This window comes from Hyperoodon ampullatus, assembly GCF_949752795.1.
Source record: "Hyperoodon ampullatus genome assembly, chromosome: 15".
In the NCBI taxonomy this organism is placed as follows: domain Eukaryota; kingdom Metazoa; phylum Chordata; class Mammalia; order Artiodactyla; family Ziphiidae; genus Hyperoodon; species Hyperoodon ampullatus.
In genome coordinates this window covers 53,290,906-53,308,880 of record NC_136928.1, presented here as the reverse complement: position 1 = coordinate 53,308,880, position 17,975 = coordinate 53,290,906, and the positions used below count along the sequence as shown (strand labels likewise).

At 37.1% G+C, this 17,975-nt stretch overlaps 1 protein-coding gene across 2 annotated transcripts in view; it reads right to left on the bottom strand.

Moving 5' to 3' along the window:
- Window positions 1-348: 348 nt before the first annotated feature.
- LRPPRC (leucine rich pentatricopeptide repeat containing) overlaps window positions 349-17,975 on the bottom strand; it is a gene marked incomplete at its 5' end in the record, with an annotated part of 103,607 nt that continues 85,980 nt past the window's right edge. For both annotated transcript variants that reach the window (XM_079720573.1, XM_079720572.1), the window contains 8 exons: window positions 349-670; window positions 2,551-2,693; window positions 4,622-4,706; window positions 5,972-6,046; window positions 8,510-8,625; window positions 8,762-8,901; window positions 11,169-11,373; window positions 15,012-15,100. In XM_079720573.1, coding sequence (XP_079576699.1) covers window positions 614-670; window positions 2,551-2,693; window positions 4,622-4,706; window positions 5,972-6,046; window positions 8,510-8,625; window positions 8,762-8,901; window positions 11,169-11,373; window positions 15,012-15,100 — 910 coding nt within the window. In that variant the 3' untranslated portion in view covers window positions 349-613. The remainder of the gene's footprint in view (window positions 671-2,550; window positions 2,694-4,621; window positions 4,707-5,971; window positions 6,047-8,509; window positions 8,626-8,761; window positions 8,902-11,168; window positions 11,374-15,011; window positions 15,101-17,975) is intronic.

The following is a 17,975-nucleotide window of genomic DNA, read 5'->3' as shown; positions in this document are numbered from 1 at the left end:
AAGAATTGTTACTTCATAGAATTTTAAGCATTAGAAAGCCCACTAAGCATCATTTTGTCCAGCTCCAAAATTTTTCAGATAAACAATATTGACAAGCAAGTCTTAACTAAAGGAACAATCTTTTTATGAAAATAATAAATGAAATAGAGCCGGGAATCTGAAAAGTCAAATGGGAGAAAAACCCTGAAAAACTATGGCTTCTTACACCAGGAGCCTCAAGGAAAATGCCATAGATTTACATTGTAGGCAAAACCCAAAGAAGTCTAGTGACTTAGTACACACAGTTATTGTCAATAAGATGTTGAATATTATCATATGTTATGAATAAATAAAAGTACATAAACAAAGTAACTTTTCATTTGTTTATTTTGTCCTCTCGAATACATTTAAGAAGTAACATTTTTATCGTGCCCCGGTCCGGGAAGATCCCACATGCCGCGGAGCGACTGGGGGCCCATGAGCCATGGCTGCTGAGCCTGCGCTTCCGGAGCCTGTGCTCCGCAACGGGAGAGGCCACAACAGTGAGAGGCCTGCATACCGTAAAAAAAAAAAAAAGTAACATTTTAGACACAGAATCACAAATACACACAAAACAAAGTAGTGCCCACTTGCTTCACAAAGGATTTTCCTTTGACTCCTTTAGCTGCTTTGCATAAAATTCAAAGCTTTCCTGTAGAGGAAAAAAAAAAAAAGGGAGGGAAGTTTCAGATAAAAGTTACCAGCAAGAGGTGATGGTACAAAACTTAAAAACATGAAGTACTGCAAACTGGTAGCAAAGACTGCTGGGCCCACAGCAGCTGCCGTCTCCTCAAGCTTCAGCATTCTTCTCTGTTTCATGAAATCACCAGTTCAAGGGCCCCCAACTGAGAATTAAGGCACCAGGAGCCTCTGCTGTGTGTGTGCACAGGCAAGTGCATGCAGGTATTTACACCTGGGTATGGAAGGTCGAGGAGTTTGAAATAAACATGTTTTAGTGACTCAGTTCAATGAAACAATAAAAAGGAATTTTGCACGCATGATTTTTCTTATTAAACAAAGCAAAGTAAAACAAAATTTCCTAGGCAACCTACTGAATGGGAGAAAATATTTGTAAACATATATAGCTGATAAGGGGTTAATAGTCAAAATATACAAAGAATTTATTTAACTCAATAGCAACAGGGGAACTGAACAGACATGTGGCCAAAGAACTACAGATGGCCAACTAGTACACGAAAAGTTGCTCAACATCACTGATAATCAGGGAAATACAAATAAAAAACAGTGAGATATCACTTCACACCTGTTAGAATATCTATTATCAAAAAGACTAGGAATAACAAATGTTAGCGAACATATGGAGAAAAAGGAGCCCTTGTGCACTGTTAGTGGGAATGTAAATGGTGCAGCCACTACAGAGAACAGTATGGAGGTTCCTCGAAAAATTAAAAATAAAACTAACATATGATCTAGCAATTCCACTTTTGGGTATTCATCCAAAGAAAATGAAAACACTAATTCAAAAAAGATATATGCTCCCCCAGGTTCACTGCAGCATTTACAATAGTCAAGACATGGAAACAATCTAAATGTCCATCGATGGATGAAGGATAAAGAAAATGTCACACATACACACACACAAAGAATATTATCCAGCCGTAAAAAGAATGAAATCTTGTCATCTGCAACATGGATGGACCCTGATGGTATTATGCTAAGTGAAATATGTCAGACAGAAAAAGATAAACACTGTATGATTTCACTTATATCTGGAATTTGAAAAACACAAACAAACAGAACCGAGCTCATGGATACAGAGAACAGATCAGTGGTTGCCTGAGGCCAGTGGGGGAAGGTTTGAGGAGGAGGAAGATGGGTATACAGGTTCAAACAGCACAAATTTCCAGTTATAAAATGGGTAAGTCAAGGGGATACAATGTAAAGCACGGTAACTATGGTTAATAACACTGGATTGCATATTTGAAAACAGCTGGGAGAGCAGGTCTTGAAAGTTTTCATCACAAGAAAAAAATTTTTCTTTTTTGACTATGTATGGTGGCAGATGTTAACTGGGCTTATTGTGATCATTCTGCTATATACACAAATATTGAGTTATTATGTTGTATAGCTGTAACTAATATAATGTTGTCAATTATATTTCAATTAAAAAAAATCCTAGATAAAGAAAGAAAACCCAACTTACTTAAAATGGAAATGAACAAGTAATTAACAGTGACATAATATGCTTAGCTATTGAAATACAGGCCATTAAACGCTATTTCAAGTTGAAATGAAGAGGGAACTGCCCCAAGGACATTTGATAAATTCATACCTACAGTTGAAGGTCTCAGACTGACCTTGTATTTTAAACCTCAGCCCCAGAGGGCTATGTTCTCCTGCAGCCAAACGCATGGCATGACTGTTCAGTTCCCGAAGCCCTCTCTGGAGGATCCTTCACAGAGATCTAATCCTTATGTAATTAGGTATTCAACTTATTTTTTACACATTATTATGAAGCACACACAAATCTTTAGAGGTATTTTTTTTCCCTCTTAATTAAGAAATACTCACAGGGGGTTCAGTGAAAGGGACAGACTCTCCAGCATTCTTCAGCAAAACTGCATAACGCTTTAGAAACAGATCATTCAATTTTACATCCTTTGCAGTCAAATTTTCATATAGTGCTTTAGCAGATGCGACATCACTGTCCAAGACTAGAGAAAAAGATATTAATCACAGATAAAGCCAACCTATCTTCTTCTTTTCCCCAAACACTTAGCCATTCAGGGACTCCTGGATCCCTTTATCCCAAAGCAAACGAATACTTAACTACCTTCAGCATTCATAATCTACAAACTCCGCCCTTCCTTCCCCACACCTCTCACTCAGCATCACTTGCTATGAAAGAGAGGGAAAATGACAAATACAGCTATTTTAAAGACCCATGCTAATTCAAGTGACCACAAACTGAAGTCTTCAATCATAAAGTAAGCACACACCATTCAATCTTCTTCTGCTTAAAACCACATTTTGAAATTAAGCTAATCCAGGGACTTCTGTGGTGAGGAGTGTGTAAAATAAATTATGTGGAAGTCTATATCTACATCAACATCAAGATCAGCAGCTAAACAACACCAAAAGACTTTCAATAAGGGAGGGTGGGAGACGCAAGAGGGAAAAGATATGGGAACATATGTATATATATGACTGATTCACTTTGTTATAAAGCAGAAACTAACACACCATTGTAAAGCAATTATACTCTAATAAAGATGTTAAAAAAAAAACTTTCAATATATTCTCCTATCCTAAAATAAGCAAATGAGGAATACAGTTAGCTACAATGACCAAAAAATTTTTTAAATACATTATTAATATACATTAAAAAATCTACATACATCTATACAAGTTACACTAATATTTCACTTAATTGGATAATGAAGTAGCCTAGGACCTAACTTTAGCTGGCTTTCTACTTGTGGCTGATTTGCAAAAATTTTAATATCTTCCCTTTTACTAAAACTTCCTGATCTCCCTGCTCTTCTCCCTCCCAATTCCCAAGTGGGATTACACAATAGTAATTTTATGCTGTTTTATACTTCATCTTAGTTATTACTTAATATCTGCCAATTCCTCAAACGAAACTTTATGATTATAGCACTATTTTGAAATATATCATGTTCCACTCATAAGGGTAGAAAAATGGAGAATTCTGATTGCTCAGTCTGGTGTCCTGCCAACAATAAAATCGACAAACAACTCTTTATTTACCCATTAAAAAGTGAGCAAATCAGTGGGTGTCAGATGGACAGGTGATCATAATTTACAAATGCTAACATCTTTTTTTTTTTTTTTTTTTTTTTTTGCGGTACACGGGCCTCTCACTGTTGTGGCCTCTCCCGCTGCGGAGCACAGGCTCCAGAGGCACAGGCTCAGCGGCCATGGCTCACGGGCCCAGCCGCTCCGCGGCATGTGGGATCCTCCCGGACCGGGGCACGAACCGATGTCTCCTGCATCGGCAGGCGGACTCTCAACCACTGTGCCACCAGGGAAGCCCCTAACATTTATCTTGATTACTAAGGAAACTAGACTGATTCCCTTTCATGTGTGATTGCCTGGCGATCAGGGAGGAAACTGCTTAAAAGACTAGAATTTCAGTTGTGACTGCAGGTAAAACCTTGGGGCTCACTTTTTAATTAAGGTGTTTGTTATTTCAAAGGAGTAGGTAGGCCACTGAAGGAGTAAACAGGCAAGTCAAGTGGCAGTCTCAAATATGTACCCATTTTACATTGTATTGGGTTGGCCGAAAAGTTCGTTCAGGTTTTTCTGTAACATCTTAGAGAGACTGGATTGGTTCCCAGCCAAGCCAAGTGGACTTCCAAGTCCTTCCAGGAACCTGGGATCTTACTCAACAAATCAGGGCCCCTCAAAAGATGCTCAGAGATACTTTATGTTAACACTATATGAATAATTTCGTATTTTTCTTAAATACAGTTTTAAAACATATCCTAAGGCTAAATAAATTTTGTACCATAAGCAATTATCTGATATTTAGGATTACTGCCTTTGAGCTGAAGACTTAGTTGACTATACTACAAATATTTAAATCACTTAAATAATGAACTCAGATTAAACTTATTACCATAGCTTTTCATGATAGAAGTGTATGCTTCTTCCTTTTCAGTTAATTCAGGAATCAATTCTAACAAAGACTTCACAGTTGGTGCCTAGAAAATTAAATAGAGGTAACATTACCACGACTCAAAAGAACAGTGAAATAAAACACTGATATATGGACATTATACCAAAAAAACCTGACAACAGCACAACAGAACTGCCTATTCAATTTAATGGACTATTTTCCCTTTTGTATATCTTAGTACAGTCAGCCCCCTGTATCCAGTGGGTTCTGAATCTGTAGATTCAACCAACCACGGACCAAAAAAAAAAAAAAAAAAAAAAATCCAGAAAGTCCAAAAAAGCAAACATTAAATTTGCTGTGTACCAGCAAATATTTACATAGCATTCACATTGTATTGGGTATTATAAGTAATCTAGAGATGATTTAAAGTACACAGGTGATGTGTGGTAGGTTATCTGCAAATACTACACCATTTTATACAGTCTCTTTGAAAGGAAAAAAAAGGACAACTAAATATTTTCTAAATGATGTTTGTTGTAAATAAATACATGAGTCAGAGATAAAAAGTGCAATTAGGTAAATTATTTTTTAAAGTGTGTGTATGTATGGGGGAAGTATGTGAAAATTAAGGAAAACTAGACCTCCCAGAGTTGGAAACACCTAAATGTTTCACATAAAACAAACATTACAATTGGTGCTCAGTTTAAAACTTCATAATATGCCCAAATAAACTAAGAACAGGGTTTCTGGTGCCCACTCACCATGAAAAATCAAATCTAAAAAAAAATTTTTGAAATATGCTTTTATTCTTTTTTTTTAACATCAAAAATAAGACTTGGTTCTGTTTCACACATACACACATACCTTTTAGTGTAAATAAGGTAACTGTACAAACTGAGAACGTGAATCTGTGGCACATACCAGTTTTAAAGCTAATGGGTTCATCTACCTCATGGTTTCTACCTGAGCCACCTGACAGGAGACACTCTGAAGTAGGTGTCTCCCTCAGCAGTGCTTCTGCACTGTGAAACTTACCCAGTGACCCAAGCAACGGGATTTGTTTCTTACATTTCTAAGGGCCCTTTCTTGGGGCTCAATGCATAATTACAAGGATAGAGAATTCACTGCATGAACTTGTTCTGCATTTCCAATACAAGCAAGGAGCCAGAACTGACTCTGCATCAACATCTAAAGAAGTAAACAAGCACAAGCCAGCAAGTGTTCAATCTCTATAGTATTTTTAGAAAACGTCCTGAACTGACAAGCCCTTACATGATACTCACTCAATACCTCTGAACAAGACTAGCTCATAGCATTATTGATTTGTTAGCAAGTACAACAGCACCGTACCTTTCCTGATCTCCGAGAATTCCTAATACAGAACACCAAGAAAATTGGGGTTTGTTCAGCAATTGCACCACATCTCTAAAAATTGAAACATTATTTGGTAAGTGAAGGTTTTTGATAAACAAGCAGACCAAGGTGAATATTTCCAGTTAAGAAAGTTCACAATAATACAGTAATGTATCATTACCAATAAGAAGGTCTAACAGTCGACCAATGTTTTTTAAGGCAAGAAAAACGAAAACAAGTGCATGCTAGGCCAGGCTTTATGCATGTTGTCCTTGGCGCTGCAAGTATAAGGTCTGTTTAAAAAGCAAAGGGAAAAATTCAACCAATGCTTCCACAACCACAGAATGAGGTTTAGGACTGCAAAGAAAGAGGGAAAAAAGAAACACTATTCCCCTCCAATTATACTGCCAAGCATTCACAAGTGAGCTAGGGATCATAAGGTTAATTATACATTTAATAAGGTGTCAGGGAGATAACTGCTCGTTTCTTTATAAAAATTAAAATGTACAAAGCAAGTTCTCTTTAAAGTATAATTACCTACACTTACGCATACAAAAGGACTGATTTCAATCTCTCTATTTTATAAAAGGCTTTCATTGCGATAGACAGCCAGTACTTGAGAAAGAGACAAAAGTTAAACTCAAAAAAAAAAAGTTTATATGACAGACCAGATAAATCAAGTGTCTATCCCATCTTAGATGCTATAGTAAAATCAAATATGGCAAGACATTATTTTAGTTTACACTCATCACAGATGTCATTCTCTTAAGTTTCTAAAAGCACATTGCTCTTTCAAAGCTTTAAAACACTGTCAATACTAAAATGACTAGTATAAAAAGAACTTTTGGGGACACACAGAACATTTACACTATAAACTGATGCTTTCGACATCTGTGAATAAAGTATTCTTCACTACAGCAAGAATAATCTTTTACTGTTTGACAAGCAGGTAAAGAATGGGTAAAGGGTTTATCATCTGAAACCTCAGTCTACTGAAGGGGTAAAAATGAAAAGACAGCTGTTGCAGCAACGCTCGGCTGTTGCCAAGAGCCCTAGACAGGCCACTGTGGGTACATGCAGCTCTGAAGGTGGCTGCCACATCCCCACTGTCTCCCACTCTGGACTGCTCGCTAAGAAGAGCTTTGGTCAACAAGCTGGTAAATGAAATACCAAGTGTGACTTCCTAAAGAGCTATCACAATAATGTGTTAAAGCTGAATGAATACTATCACACGTCCAGCTAGACATGCAGATACCCTGAGTGGGTACACTTGGGTATGTACACACAAACATAAAGCATTAGAATTTATTCTTTTCAAGATAAAACTTTTAATACTAAAGGCAACAAGATAAACAATGAAAAGATTCCTGAAATCCCCATCATAAATTGCCTTTTCTGTTTAAAAAAAATTTTTTTTAAGGAAAAAAAAAGGTAAACATACCAAACCAAACAAGAAAATTCTCAACTAACTAGCATTTCTCTCTGTCCAGGAACAAAAGTAAAAAAGCCTTAGAGGCAGTGCCAATTTACACTTTTTACAAAAATGTTAACACAGAGAAATTTCTCAGGAATTCCTTTTAAAAATGACTTGGATTCTACTGTCAAACTAGATGAACTTTAAGGATCAAAAGCAGAGTTCCAGCAAATGAGTACAGTTTTACCTTCCCTATCTACTACTTAAGAGGTGTTGCAGCTTGCAAAATCGTTTAGTGAATATAATACTATTTACTACCAGAAATTGGTCCCAGGCCTCAATTTGACACCGGGAGTCTATACAAACACAGCCGTTGGCGGGATCACGGTGACTGTTTGACTGCCACCTGCTGGGAAGGGACTCCCTGGCGGTGCCTGTTTGTGTACATTACCAGTGGCAGCTACGATCACCCACCGATCACCCACCGTTCTCTCAGCACTTGGCGCGCGGCTTTATATTTAGTGCTGTTAAAATGGCATGAATGCAGTTGTCTCCTTCCCTGAAGCTTGCTAATTTAACTGAGAGAGTGCGGCCCACAGAGACCTGCATTTGTCATTTAATGTGTCTGTGACACACAAGTGAATAGAAAGCAAATTCTTAATAAATCTTGAATAAGGCACTGAGAATGTTTGAGTATTCGAGAAGCTGTACTTGAAAAGCAAACATTTCCTACTTTTTGTTTGCAAACTGTGTTACCATGGTGATGCACGGTATTTATAGAGCAGCGTTAGAGAAATTAAACTAGGAAATCAAAGGAATTGTTTGCATTACCTATCTGCACAGAAACATTTGTCTTTAAATCATTTTGGCAAAACATGTCTTCCCCCACCCCCACTTAAATCTAAAGACATTTCTAGTCCGATTTGGCATCTTTAAAACCAGCAACCTGTAACGTACAATCCAGTCCCTGTCATGTAACCTTGATTCACGTTCAAATTTAAATGTGCAGGCAGCACCACACTTCATTTCTGGTATTCTACCACACACCTGAGTCTAGTAATTTCTTAACTGACTTCTCACAAGCCACAAGCCCCACTGCTCCATGTGTGGTGGGTCATTACCTGCAGGAGAGCTCTGGCATCATCCACCTTGCCTGAATCCACAAGCTGAAGGAAAAGATCGGTGACAGGTTTGTAAATTGCAAATTGATTGGCCAATCTCTCCGCCATGATGCTTACTGAAAAAAATGACAGGTAAGAAAAATCTTTCATTTAAACAGTGGTATAACTAACTCATCCACCAAAGAAAGTCAGTCCAGACTCACTAGACAGAAAAAGTGCTTCTGTGTTCTTTGGCTAGAACAGCTAACTTACGCTTTTCAAGTGCTGGTTCCAACCGCTCCTCTATGACTTTTCGGAATAAGTATGCCAAGCCAAAGTACTGAGGTTCCATGGTTTGGTTCCCTGAAGTAAGCATATTTTCAATGTTTTCTATTGCACCATCTATGTTACTGCTGTAAAAGAAAGTAAAATAAATTATAAGGAAATATTTGCTTTAGTATTAATACTGCAGGCAGTTTCAGTATGAGTACTTTGGGATTCACACATGTAAGCACTTTAGGAAAAAAAGGAAATATATTTACAATTAACCAGATAAAAAACACTATGCAAGTTGAACCCAATCACATTTAGGTGGCAAAAGCAATCACTGGGTGCTTTATGCTACAGTAACTGAGGTAGCTGCTTATTTTAAAAAACTGCTCTAGAGACAAGATCAAACAACTATATAGAGAAGAATTAAAGACGATAACTTAAAAAATTATTGTATCTCAAAGACTTGATTCTGCGGCTGTTTGGATGTAAAATGAAAACTTGTTTAAATGCTATATAACTCTGGCATTATAATCTGCAACTGGTCACTACTGCATGAAGTAAAGATAATGTATTACATCTCAGGATTCTTAAAAATGCTGATGATGTCTTCAAAAGGTATATTTTCTTTCTTTTTTTTTTGCGGTACGCGGGCCTCTCACCGTTGTGGCCTCTCCCGTTGCGGAGCACAGGCTCCGGACGTGCAGGCTCAGCAGCCATGGCTCACGGGCCCAGCCGCTCTGCGGCATGTGGGATCTTCCCAGACCAGGGCACGAACCCATGTCCCCTGCATTGGCAGGCAGAATCCCAACCACTGTGCCACCAGGGAAGCCCTCAAAAGGTATATTTTTCATGTCTCTCAACCCACAGTCACTACAACTTGTTTTTGTCAGGTAATATATAACATTTGAAAAATATTCAATTTATACTAAAGTTCTCAGAAAAAAGTATCTTCACACTTTTTATTTTAAAAAATTAATTACATGGCCTTATATAACAAGTTATGATAAAAAATTATCTTTATGACTATCTTTTTAGTTAAGATGCTCTTTAATTGGTACTTTACAGTTATGATATGGCACTCGAAATCCAAATAATCAATTTTACGTTGGAATTATTACCCAAAACAAGAATTCTCTAAAAATGAGTACACCATTACAATAAATTTTTCTTATGGGTTTTAGTTAGAGAATTATTTAATAGTGAATAAAAACATATCCTCGGCCTCATATAAAACTCTGTTTATATGGTAACATTTAAAATTTCATCCAGGGGCTTCCTGGTGGCGCAGTGGTTAAGAATCTGCCTGCCAATGCAGGGGACATGGGTTCGAGCCCTGGGCAGGGAAGATCCCACATGCCGCCGAGCAACTAAGCCTGTTCGTCACAACTACTAAGCCTGTGCGCCACAACTACTGAAGCCCGTGTGCCACAACTACTGAAGCCCGTGCGCCTAGAGCCCATGCTCTGCAACAAGAGAAGCCACCGCAATGAGAAGCCTGCACACAACTAAGAGTAGCCCCTGCTCGCCACACTAGAGAAAGCCCGTGTGCAGCAACAAAGACTTGGATAATTTTCTGGATCTTCTAACTTAAAATAATCACATTTTCTTATTAAAGGAAAAGTTTAAAGTTCTATTTGGGGAAATAGTTTTAAAAGGGTGAAAAACAAAACAAAACCTCTTCTCTGCCCAAAGAAAGAGGAACAAAAACCCCTGTAAAAACCAACATGACATTTTCATATCACAACCCATTAAATGTATGTAGGATTAACTGCTAAAGAACATTTTTTTCTAAAAGCATGAAAAATGTCAATTACATAATTACCCCCATGAATCTTTAACTTTGCTAGTGAGGTTAATAAAAATCAAGTTCTTATTTACTTCTACAGTAGTGATTCTCAACAAGGAATCTAGGAATGGTGGTGTAAGAATCATCTCTAAATACCTCCCATTGTGTGGATGTGTGTTGACAGGGGTGGATGGGTAGGAGGGTGGGGAAGATGGAAAAGTATATTTTTAACAAGCTTGCTAGGCCTTCCACTTCACTATGTACTGGTAGAGTGTCACCTTCAAGTGTTGCTGACATTGAAATGAACTTATTTTTCACTTTTGCAACCAAGTGTTTCAACAAGGGCTTGGAATTTATGAATGAGAAAAGTTACCAACTGTGAAGCAAGTTTTATGAATTTGAAAATTTTGATAAATGTTGTTTAAGATTTAATTTAAAGCTAAAACATACTTTGTTAACATATAATTATTCCCTGATAGCTACAGAATAATCAGCAACTGGCATCAATACTTCCTCTGTAGTTGATACAGCTTCTAATACCCTAGTTTTTTAAAAGGTGGGATTTGAGATAACGTTCCTTCTGGTATCCAATGGAGAAAACGAAAGCTCGAAAATACTCACTTCTTTATTTGTGCCAAAGCAATGTTATTGATGAAAACCATACGGGAAAGTCCAATTGAATCTTCGAGTCCATTTACCAACTTCTGAATGTCTTGTATGCTTTCTGTATCACCCTTCAAGGCACATGCCTGAATAAGGCGGGTCACTGCTACCCTAGAAGGTATCTGCTCCAGATCCAAGGCTGTTTTTAGTGTTGTTAGAGCATCTACAATAGAAGAGCAGGTGACAGAGCTTTTTTTATATGAACCGTGCTGACTTTAATGTGTTTTGAAAACTAGCTTTTAAATATGAGCACCAAATGACTATACACAAAAAGCTATGAATAATTTATTCTATGTTACAGAAAATATTAATATTTTATGAGAAATCTAAAAAAAAATGAAGATTTATTTGACTGTAAGATATCAGAGACCAGAGAAATTTCTTCTTTAAGTCACAGAGAAAATGCAGATGTTACTGACAGAATGTGGATTCCATTCAGGGATAACATTTAGTGACTAATTTCAAAGAAGTTGACAAGTTCAGAGAAATATAAATAAGGAAAAAATTTAAAAATTAAAGGCCTTCCAAAAATATGTAACCTCTACCCACATTCATACTTTCCCAGATTTTATTATACTCAAAAGATTCATTATTATCAAAATCTTCTAATACCGCAAAGATTCTTTCTTGAAAACAATGTCTCTTTCTAATCCAAAAAGGACTGATCATACAAGAAGAGCAGCCAAACTGGAACATTCAATTTACACACTAACAAATTTATTTTACACGATTACATATCTTGCAGATATTTTCTTACACTGATTTTTTGGAGAAAATAAAGCTCATCAGATTCCCAGGGAGAAACCCCTCAGGAGTTTCTTTTTCTTTTTTTTTTTTTAAAGTATCATACTTACAAGTATATGATTATGGATAAATACGGAATATCCTTCTGATTTACTAATTTAAGTGCCAGGGTAGCAAAATCATTTTATTAAATAAAGTGGTGGACTGCAGGGAAAATGCAATACTTAGCACAACAATCACTGCTACCAAAGAAAACTTCATGGCTCTATAGAAATTAAAGCAGTGTAACCTACACAAAACTAAGATCCTCAAAGCACCTCTCCAAATAACAGTCTATCTTTAACAGAAGAATGGGGAAAGGGTAATAATTAAACACTCTATTAAAAGTGATACAGTAAAAGACATCATGAATTTAAGTTATTTATTACTGAATAAACAATTTATTATTACTTCAAATCTACATTCTAAACCAGTGATTCTCAAATGGGGAAAAGGGAAAATAGGCAGTTTAAAAGGCATATTCAATAAAATTTTATGAATATACATGAACATACAGGAAACAAAAAATGTTATTTATACTACTTTAATATTATCTATAGAAAATAAACTTGATAAAATCTTAACTGGTGGTCATACACAGATAATATGGAATATTTTTATTAGCCAAGAATACTGTCAGCCAGGAGGATCTTCCCACACCAGTGGATCAAATAGCAACAAAAATAAGATAACAATGGTGAGGATAGTAACTCGCATTTACTGAGCTTTTACTACATTTGTTGAGCACTTACTACTTGCCAGACCCAGTATTAAGCAGTCACACTCACAACTACCCTCTGAGTTAAGTACCAAATTTATATGTGGGAAACTGAGGCACAGATAATTTAAACAATTTCCCCAAGGTCATACTGTTAGACCTCAACCCAAGAATCTAACCACCCCAGAGCCTGCATCTATGGGTGCATGTGTGTGTGAAAGAGTGGAGGATAGAGGAGAAGAGATCATTTCACATCTATCCAAAGGGAGCATGGGACCTTGGAACCGAAATCATATTCCCATACAGGGCTGGACTTCTGGACAGTTCATGATTTATAGGACACCAAAAGCAGTATCCATCCACACCCCTCCCCCTGAGTCCTTATCACACTGTCACCTAATTTACTAGTAATATTGATTATATTGCAATGGTGTGATGTATCAGCTATTAATGTCCCAGAACAGCATTTGAACTGGCTTTATTTTTCTTCCTGCTTTAGATGGAATTGAGAAAAAGCAACCTGAATTTTTTTTTTTTTTTTTAAACTGGGAGCTCTAGTCAGCTATGGAACAAAATAAGGAGATGTGGATAGTGCCAACAGCATTCCCGTCCTTGACAATGACCACAGTAGGTTAGTCCGCGGTGAGGCATTGGGAGGTGGGTTCATAGCTTCTGAACCTCCAGGTGAACAGCTGAAAACAGATGTGAAATTATATCATAGTTTCTTGTTGTCTTCACAGGGTACCTAACATACAAGTGGGATAGCAGTCAAGTTAAACACTGATCAGATTCAGCTCAAAAATTAACTCCTTGAAATTTAAAAAGTGTTTTATTCTGATCTCCATGTCTACAAAATGTCATTTACAAAAATGAACTTATTTATATAGGAGCAAGTTTAATTTTTCAATGTTTTAAAATTGTTTATCAGGGACTTCCTTGGAGGTCCAGTGGTTAAGACTCTGCACTTCCACTGCAGGGGGCACGGGTTCGATCCCTGGTCAGGGAACTAAGATCCCACATGCTGCGTGTCGTGGCCAAAAAATAAAATAAATTTTTAAAAAGTAAAAAAAAATTGTTTTTAAATATCTACTTGCCAAAAAGCCTCTTCTATTGCAAAGAAAATGAAAGCTTTTAAATTTTTAATAGCAAGCCCTACAACACTCAATTATGACTGAAGGCTGTCTAACAGGCTGGTCCTGCCTGTAGAATACTGAGGCAGCAATTTTGCATAGGCAGAAATTATCACTTACATACTCAGTCCTAACCAATTAGGAAGACATCCAAAGACCAATACCTCTAGGCATTACAGGCAACATTAAAGCTGCACAATTAGACAGCAACTTTCAGAGATGTGAAATTATTTTATAAGCATGCAAGTGAGGAGTATATACAGAGTGAGGAAAAAACTAGGCAACATATTTAACGGTTAAAGAGCTGTTTAAACCTTCCTTAAAGAGTTCCTAAGTGTGTTTTGTTGTATCGGCAAAACCATGGTGTTACTGTATCAACTAAAATTCAAATGTAAAATTAAATGTGAAAAGATGCTTATCTAAATTTAAGAGATTCATCATTTTTCCCCTTGGGAGCTCATTCATAAGACCATCCAATCCAAATCCATCCCTCTGCAAACCCATAAACAGCCTCTACCAAACAAATGGCCTCATCCCAACCCTCCCCAAAGTCATCTCTACATTTTTCGGGTGTTATCCTGTTAATTCAAAAGCTCGAAGCTCGAAACTCCAAACACCGTATCTTACTGCTGTTGGTATTATGAACTATTAAAAAAGTATTAGATTCAGTTTTAAAAATCAATATTATAATCATTTGGTGCACAATCCCACACATTTAACACTCAATTTAACTCATTTGCTAACTCACATACAACCAACACAATATGCAAGAAACAACTGCTGGGAATTGTTTCAGATGCTCTAAAGTATGTTAATTTCCAAAGCAAAATGACTTGTGCTGTGAATTTTAACGCACTTGAAAGCCTGTACTTTCTCTCCTTCTGCAACACAAATTTTGCATGTCTGAAGAGCTGTGATTCATCTTAAGAAAACCCATCTTGTGTTAAATGGAATGGAAACTGGACTAAGTGGTCAAATGACAAGTACATTCATATTCAAGCTGTATTATAAATGCATGTACAGTAATTTACGTCTCTCAGCTACCACAAAAGGCTCTTGATAAGCAGGTAATTTGCTAAATGGACTCCTTTATCCAAGTATTCGAAGGGCGTTACAAGAAAAATCTGCAGAGGCATTAATGTGACGTAAAGGTCAAGCATTGTGACATACCTTTCAAATAATCCCGCCTAACTTGCGTTATGATGAGGAGGCTGTTGGCAGCATCGTTCAGTGTGAAGCCCTTGATGTGGGTCTCAGCACTAAAAGAAGCAGACATTTAGAAAGGAATTACTGACATGCTTCTGATACGATAATAAATGGTTGAGCACCAAGGTGAAATTATAAAAACTACTGTTCATATGTTAAAAATATTGCTGCAAAATATCGACCTGGAGACAGCTTTTGTGTTATCCTGTCAATGGTTATAGAAGGATAATTTTTTTTTGCATTCTGACAGATGACAAAGTTGGAAATGAGCAACAAAAGAAACAAAGTACAAGATTTTTTTTAAACAATTGGTTCAGATTCTTGAATGCTGACATATTAGATGACTAAAATAACTGCATGCCCTGCATTGTTCTGCTGTATCCTAAGCTGGATACTTTTTCCTCTTTTTTCTACACTCACCATAATTATAAAATGTAAAACTATTCTTTCGGCAACAAAAATGAGCATTTATTTTCAGCACTTTCTATTTTAAATATAAACTAAAGCATATTACTAACACCATATCATTTGGTTGATTAATTTTCAAATTTCTGTCATCTAGATACATACAATTTTTAAAAGTGAATATACTGCAGAACTAAAACCACTGCTACATTAAAATGTAAAATTTCACACAATCTTGTCCCAGCCTTAAATTTGAAACCCCCCAACTTTTTTTTTTTTTTTTTTTGCGGTACGTGGGCCTCTCACTGTTGTGGCCTCTCCCGTTGCAGAGCACAGGCTCCAGACGCACAGGCTTAGCGGACATGGCTCACGTGCCCTGCCGCTCTGCGGCATATGGGATCTTCCCGGGCCAGGGCACGAACCCATGTCCCCTGCATCGGCAGGAGGACTCAACCACTGCGCCACCTGGGAAGCCCAAAACCCCCCAACTTTTTAAAACTCAAGAGCAAAAACTCGTTTTTCTTATGAATAAAACCTACGTAATTAAAAAAAAAAAAAAAAAGAAAAGAAAAAGAAGAAGAAGAAGAACCCTAGCCAGAGATGATTTGTTTGCTACATTGTTTGCATATCTCCTGTGATGAAATTTCAGCATCCTTAATGCCCCTAGGGTTTATCTCCCGATTAGGAAATCTCCACAGGTCAAAAGGAGCAAAAGCAATTGCTGCCATTTGCCTTATCAAGCTCAGTGATGATCTTGCTGCCAACAACCTCGGCCTACCGACAGGAACATCTAAGCTGAGCAGATTGTGAGAAAAGCAGGGTCACTGATAAATTACTCTCGTCAATCCCAAGAAAATCCTCCAAAGACACCGTGATGTGCCCATCCTCTCAGTCACTTTCAGCCTCTGAGGTTCCCCCCTTACTGTTCCTGGGGGAAGGATTTTCTTATCCCCCCGAACGATCCTCTTAATCCCACCAAAGCACCCACTGTTCAGTTTGACTTTTTTCCTTTATCCCATCTGTCAAAGCTCTTAAGTCAAAAACTCATACATGAGACTATAAACTGCAGAAAATAAAGGATTTACTTTCTCAATCTTTAGCATGATTAAATAAATAAGTAGACACTATTAAAATTAAGCTCACTTCTTATGCCAACATTATTACATGTATTATACCATATTTACTTGAAAATATTACCTAAAATTCATTAAAACCATAAGGTAACAAAACTTCTGACATCACACTTGATTGTCAAACCTTTTGAAAATCTCAAAACACAGAACATTTTTCTTTTAATAATCTCTTCCTATCTCAAGAAGGTGTGTATTCAATACGCATTTGAAAGTGAGGATAAATAGGAAGAAAACTCCCCAGCTCTATTACATGCTGAACATATACATGTTTTACATATGTAGAAACTGACCAAGCACAACCAAAATATATTCCAAACTGGCAAAGGGAGAAAAACTACAGAAGGTACTGGTGATTCTGCAGTGTATTCATTCATACAATAAAATAAGAGGAGTCTACTTCTGACTCATAATTTTGATCTTTCCTTTTGGAAAAAAATCTAGTACACAGATGTCAAATCAAACTTCCTGTGATGATGAGAATATTCTTCTTTTTTTTTTTTTTGTGGTACGCGGGCCTCTCACTGTTGTGGCCTCTCCCGCTGCAGAGCACAGGCTCCGGACGCACAGGCTCAGTGGCCATGGCTCACAGGCCCAGCCGCTCTGCGGCATGTGGTATCCTCCCGGACCAGGTCACGAACCCGTGTCCCCTGCATCGGCAGGCGGACTCTCAACCACTGCGCCACCAGGGAAGCCCGAGAATATTCTTTATCCATGCTGTCCAACAGGGTAGCCACCAGCTACATGTGGCTACCTGGCTACTGTGATGGAGGAATGGAAACCTTAATTATATTTAATTTTAATAATTTAAATTTAAGTGGGCACTTATGGCTAGTGGCTACCGGACTGGACAGCACAGAATTCCAGATATTTTCTTTTCATTTTTAGAACTGCTAAAATAAAGGAAAAAAAATTGCAGAGTGAAGGGGTATCAATCTTTTAACTTACAATCAACTGCAAAAATTACTCTGTCTTAACCAAAGGAGATAGTATCACATGGAAAAGTTTCGTATTAGAGATTTCAGAGCTATGACTGGTCTATGGATTGTACTTATATAACACGCACATAGGACACTAGGCAGTGATTAGAATTTATCTTACTTTGGAAAACAAAAACTGGCCAATCCAGTAAAAACCATCAGTTATTAATTTAGCATTATTTTTAGACAGAATAAAATAAGAAGCTAGTAGGAACAAGAGAAAATGAAGTGCTATTCTTGAAAGATAAAGCAGAGCTAATCACCACATGATTCTCAAATTTCCTAAGAATACAGTTCAGTGTTAACAGAGATTTAAAATAACAATTTATAACCATTACTGCTCTATGAATAAGCAGTTCCCCTCCCTTGAAAGAATTCACTATACCTAAATTTTTATTTTGAAACACGAGGAA